Source organism: Papilio polytes, unplaced genomic scaffold (assembly GCF_000836215.1).
Source record: "Papilio polytes unplaced genomic scaffold, Ppol_1.0 DF823934.1, whole genome shotgun sequence".
NCBI classification, from domain to species: Eukaryota; Metazoa; Arthropoda; class Insecta; order Lepidoptera; family Papilionidae; genus Papilio; species Papilio polytes.
Window position 1 is genome coordinate 1,688,944 of NW_013525270.1, and position 5,399 is coordinate 1,694,342.

Here is a 5,399-nt window from a genome sequence, read left to right on the forward strand (position 1 = left end):
AACAACAGCAACAACAACAACAGCAACAGCAACAACAACAGCAACAACAACAGCAGCAGCAGCAGCAACAACAACATCACCAACAGCAAAACAACGCTTCAACTAATACATCTCGCCATCATCAAGAAATGCAAGTATGTATCATAATGTCCAATCGAATTTTTGGATATCATCAATACACACATACACACTTATCTCACAGCGGTCAATAGAGAGTATATATTCACATTTATTATGACCCTAAAATCGTATCTCCCTTAAACATTTGTATGGAAACTAATTTTAAAATCCACGAATGGGAATTGGGGAACTGTGAAAGTGTTCTTTAATTCCTTAAATTAAGAGAGAGAACTTCACACGCTAGTTCATAAACGTGTACAACCAATTATCTTTTCTGTATTTCGCTGCAGGCTCAAAATCCTAGTAGTGCTCATCAAGGCCATCCATCGCCGCCTACTGTGACGTCAACCCAGCACTATGCGAGCATGAACTCTCCCATTAAGGTGCCAGTGGTGAGCTCCAGCACTGGCGGTCCTGACAGCACATTTACTGTACCAGATGATGTGGGCATGGGCTTCGAAGGCGGTGTCAGAGTGCTGCAGAGTCTTGGCAACTGGTGGGTACTTGATTATATTCCAACAGTTCAAAGAACAGTCATGAGTGTACTTAATAAGCTTTTTCACCAGGTCACCAGAAGTGACGAACACCATCCCAAGGCCAAATCTAATACCGTTCACGGAGCCGTATGCAGAGGGCGGGTCCATGCACCCAGGGACGAGGCTGAAAGCCCTGCAGACTGGCGTAGTGAGGAAACACCCAGCCATCAAACCTACTAGTTCCACTAATGAAGGTGAGTTTATGAAGCCAAGAAACTTATTAATTTAGTTAACTACTTCTTTATGTGCAAAAGAAGCACAAGAGTGGGTGCCTGCCTTATCCGTTTTTATTGCATTCTCACAACTTTGACCACATAGTTGTTTCAATCCTTTAAGAGCTCTAGTAAAGACAATTGAGCCCACCATTATAGAATGTATTCAATTAACTACCCATCTGAGTTCTTCAGAGGCGATTGATGATTCTTTAGTTATCAATAATTTACAGGTAGCAAAGCATTCGAGTGCACGGTGTGTGGAAAAGGATTAGCAAGAAAAGACAAACTCACGATACATATGAGAATCCATACAGGTATTTTTTTTAGATAATCTTTATTGTTAAGATTAATTCTATCGCTTAACCTTCTACAATATCATATACTCAATGTCGTTTGCTGTTATTTTCACTACTTACAACAATTGTTTTATGTTTAGGCGAAAAGCCTTACGTATGTGAAGTATGCAACAAGGCTTTCGCGCGTCGAGACAAGTTAGTTCTGCACATGAACAAACTAAAGCACATCACACCGTCCAATATTGCCCCGTTGGGAAAGAGATCCATTTCGATTCCACGTAAGTATTTTGTGGAAATATAACAGACAATTATTGCTGCTTATCACTTGTTTTCTAGTTCTTATAATGTCTTCTATCTTATCGATAGCCTGTTTCCAATACATAGATTGGTTTATCTAATTTATATGAATTACCTTTCCAAAATTGTAATTAAATAACCAAACTTGAGTTTTGTAATGTTACACAATAATTGTATAAGATATTATCTCTCAGCTTTAAAATTAGATGACGTTAAACCGCAACTAACAAAGCAAGAGGATACAAAGCCGAGTCAAGCTGAAATCGCGGCTGTGGCACAACAACAACAACAACAGCAACAACACACGCACCAACAAGCGATCCAGGTCTGCCAGGTACCAGGCCACAACTTTACGGTAAATCTCACAAACATTCAACGCATGGTTGAAATAGATGTCGTTGTTGATAGGAATATTTGGTCAAGCTTTATTTGACTTTTTAACTGTGCATGTCATCTGTCGTAAATTTCGCCGTAGAAAAATGAATTATTATTTCTTTTTTTGATTAGTTAATTTCTGTTTCTATAGTAAATGAAGATAAAAGACATTTAAGTCTCATTATAAAGGGAGGATTGTATTATTTTGCATGGGTTATTCTAAAAAAATTGCACGTCTTTTTTTCCGATTTTACTTAAGTCAAAAAACAACCAAATATGTCGGTTCTTTGTATCTGATAGTATAGATTACTCATATTCAATAAAATGTATATATTGGAATATAAAAAAATGTACTTTTTTTCTTAATTTTAAAGTAAAAGAAAAAACATACAGACGAATTAAGTACCTCCTCTTTTGGGAAGTCGGTCAAAAAGTAAACTATCGTTGTTAATTACTTCAAGATGCTGTTTTATATTATTAAATTAAGAAACTATAGCATAACATTATTTACATATCCCATTTTGAATACTATTACTTTAGAACTTAACCATCCACCGACAAAGCGTAATGTAAATAAAAATTGACAGAATACAAACCTGGTGCACACGAGCGCAGCGAGCGGCGGCGTGGCGGCCGGCATGGTGGTGTCGTGGTCATGCGAGTTGTGCGGCAGACTGTTCGCCAACAGGGACGAGTGGAGCGCGCACGCCAAGTCACATCTGCCAGACAGTAAACTACTGCAGGATAAGATGCAGGCGCACCAAGTAAGTACCAAGATACCATAGAAATGTATAGGACAAACGTAGAGTAATCCAAAAGAAAATTTAGATACTTCAAAGTTTTATTTATGTATGTACTATTTGTATGACCACGTTATTTTGCTTACAGCAACAGCAGCAACAAGAAAAAGTCCATTTGACGAATCAGGAGAAGTTGCAGTTGCTGCATCATCACAATCAGAACCAGCAGATACTGAATGGGCACGGCATAACGACCGCCTCCGTGTCCACAGCCACCGTGGTAAACGAGGCCAGCGGCGGCGCGTACTTCACACACGGACACACGCACTACGCGCCCGAGCGGCAGCCGCCGCACCACCTCTGTCTCATGTGCAGGCAAGAGTTCGCCGGCAAAGCGGAATTCATGTTCCACGTGCGAGGGCACTTCGAGGGCAAAGTGAGCGACATCGCCGCCGCCGACGTGTTGGCCCGTTCGCTCGTCGACAACTCCGGGTTGTGTACCTGAGCCGCGCCAACGACCGTCAGTAATTACCAATCTGACGGCTGCAAGGCAGTGATACAGGACGACACGATACTGTTGAAGTTTTGAGAGTTAAGTGATATTTATGAGGAACTCATGAACTTGCTTTCAAAGTAGCACATAGTGTTATGCTGATAAGATTTCGTTCTCGGTAGTCGTTGAAAAAATTTGGATTCGAATTGATAAGAACATCTTGTACACCGACCAGTTTTAGTTATATTTACTATGGCTGTTAAATCAATCCTTTTACTTTTATGAAGAATTCCAACATTTGTGTAAAGGTTAATGCACATTCGTAAACTCTTCAAGGTCATGGCGAGGCGAGGCAGCGATGCTGTACCACACGGCACCGGAAGTTTACAAATGGGCTTTAAATATCTTTAACTCTTTCTTTTCACTATAAATTAATGCTATCATTTGCGACAGTGAAATAGACCGTAATATTTTTATACAATAACAAATAAATCCGTCCGATCATGAACACATTACACCACATTGTATTGTGATTTTTTTACTGTATCAACTTTTTATAATAACGACATGTGGAGATTTTGCGAAGGAAAAGAAATCGAATCATAAATATTACTGAACTTTTTGGACATCGATGTACAATTCTGCGAATGACTTTTTGTCGAGAATAGCTGTATGTGTACAATAGGTAGTAACGCTAGAATTTTTTGTTTTTAAAGGAATAGTTAATACAATTTATAAGGTAGAAACAATTTGACAATTTATTCCAATGGCTATTTTGATTTTATATTGATTTAGTTATTAACGATTTTGATTGTTACTTACTGATTTAACTAATTGTGTTTTTTTTGTTATTTCAATTATTTTTTATATCTGTTTTCCTTGTGTCTATAAAAAGTTAAAGTGTCCAATTTTTTGTGTTTCTAATGTTTTATATAGTCTTAATTTTTTTTTTGTTTCGTTCCACATTAACTATTTTTAGTCTGATACGGTTGTTACAATTTCATAGTAACTAGTTACAATTGTTTTTCGATAGGAATATAATTAATATTTTTGGTAACATTTGTCTTGATTGCATAATGCATTTTGAATTTAATATGCATGTAAGATATGCATCTTCTACTCGTATTCGTTTCTGTCAATAGTCGTAAGACTGTTATTTGCGATTTAAATACGTATTCTTATCTTAATATTGTACATAATCTGAGCCATAAACGGATTAGTGAATCTAGTCATTTTATATGTACATGAAACGTGAAATAATTTGTAAATAGTAATTTTTGTATTTATATAGACATGTATATAGGCATAAGATAACGTGTGATTAAATAATTATGTAGAGATTGAGGAACAGACAGTTTAGGAATATAGATACAGACACCCACGTACTTTTTAGTACAATAGTGAAATATATATCTGTAATATCAAGAATTTATGTTAGCTTTTATAGCAATTTTATATTAAACTGAACCAATTTAATTACAGCCACAATTAGTCATATAATGGCTTACGCAAGGGTTTTTTTTTTATATTTTCCATTATTTGTTTAGTTCGATGTATTGATTTTTAATTTTAATTTTGTTGTTGGTTACCATTGGTCCAAGACCATTGTGTCATATCTATTGTTCTAAAACAACCGAGACCACGTTTTTGTACATTTTTTCTGCAGTGAAAACTGACAGTTATTTAAACTTTTAGCTGTTAGAGAAGCAATCAAATATGTGCCTGTGATTAGAAATATTGATCGTAAGACCAAATTTATCTTCACTGCCAATATTAAATGGATATCTTAAAGAATATGCGAACAATGTAAGTCAATGTTTATACCTAAATAATGTAAACTCTTCCGCGATATTTTATATTTTTGTACATATTTAATGTAAAATCCGGATAATATACATTTATCTGCGTCTTTTCAACTATTTAGTACAAAATATCTGTTAATCTATCAGTTGTTCTTTTACATTTTGATTACAATTTATAGCACGAGATTATTTTGTAGTATTTCATTTTTTCATTTCAAACAGGCCGTAATAGCTATATGTATAAATATTCTGTCAACGCATAAATCTACATAGTAATGTAATGGTCATATAATGACTGAAGAGAAAATTGTAATTATCTTTAAATGTGTAAAATACGTAGATAAGTTCATATTAATATACTTTCAAAGGCGAACACAAACAACAATTATTTGGATCGTTGTTTTAAGTTTTGGAATGGTGTGGTTCGGATGATCCGATGTTACCAAAAAAATTTAAAACTAACAAACATCACTTCCAAAAATGTAAAATCTAATATTATAATTACCGCCTAGACAGCTGAACGGA

At 35.6% G+C, this 5,399-nt stretch overlaps 1 protein-coding gene across 1 annotated transcript in view; it reads left to right on the forward strand.

Moving 5' to 3' along the window:
• LOC106101995 (zinc finger protein 585B) overlaps positions 1-3,399 on the forward strand; it is an 8,734-nt gene extending 5,335 nt beyond the window's left edge. The window contains 8 exon segments of the mRNA XM_013281388.1: positions 1-64; positions 485-616; positions 687-850; positions 1,102-1,185; positions 1,308-1,445; positions 1,659-1,819; positions 2,427-2,603; positions 2,728-3,399. The exon segment at positions 1-64 is cut by the window's left edge and continues 4 nt beyond it. Of these exon segments, the coding sequence (XP_013136842.1) occupies positions 1-64; positions 485-616; positions 687-850; positions 1,102-1,185; positions 1,308-1,445; positions 1,659-1,819; positions 2,427-2,603; positions 2,728-3,084 (1,277 nt within the window). The 3' untranslated portion in view covers positions 3,085-3,399.
• Positions 3,400-5,399: the final 2,000 nt, after the last annotated feature.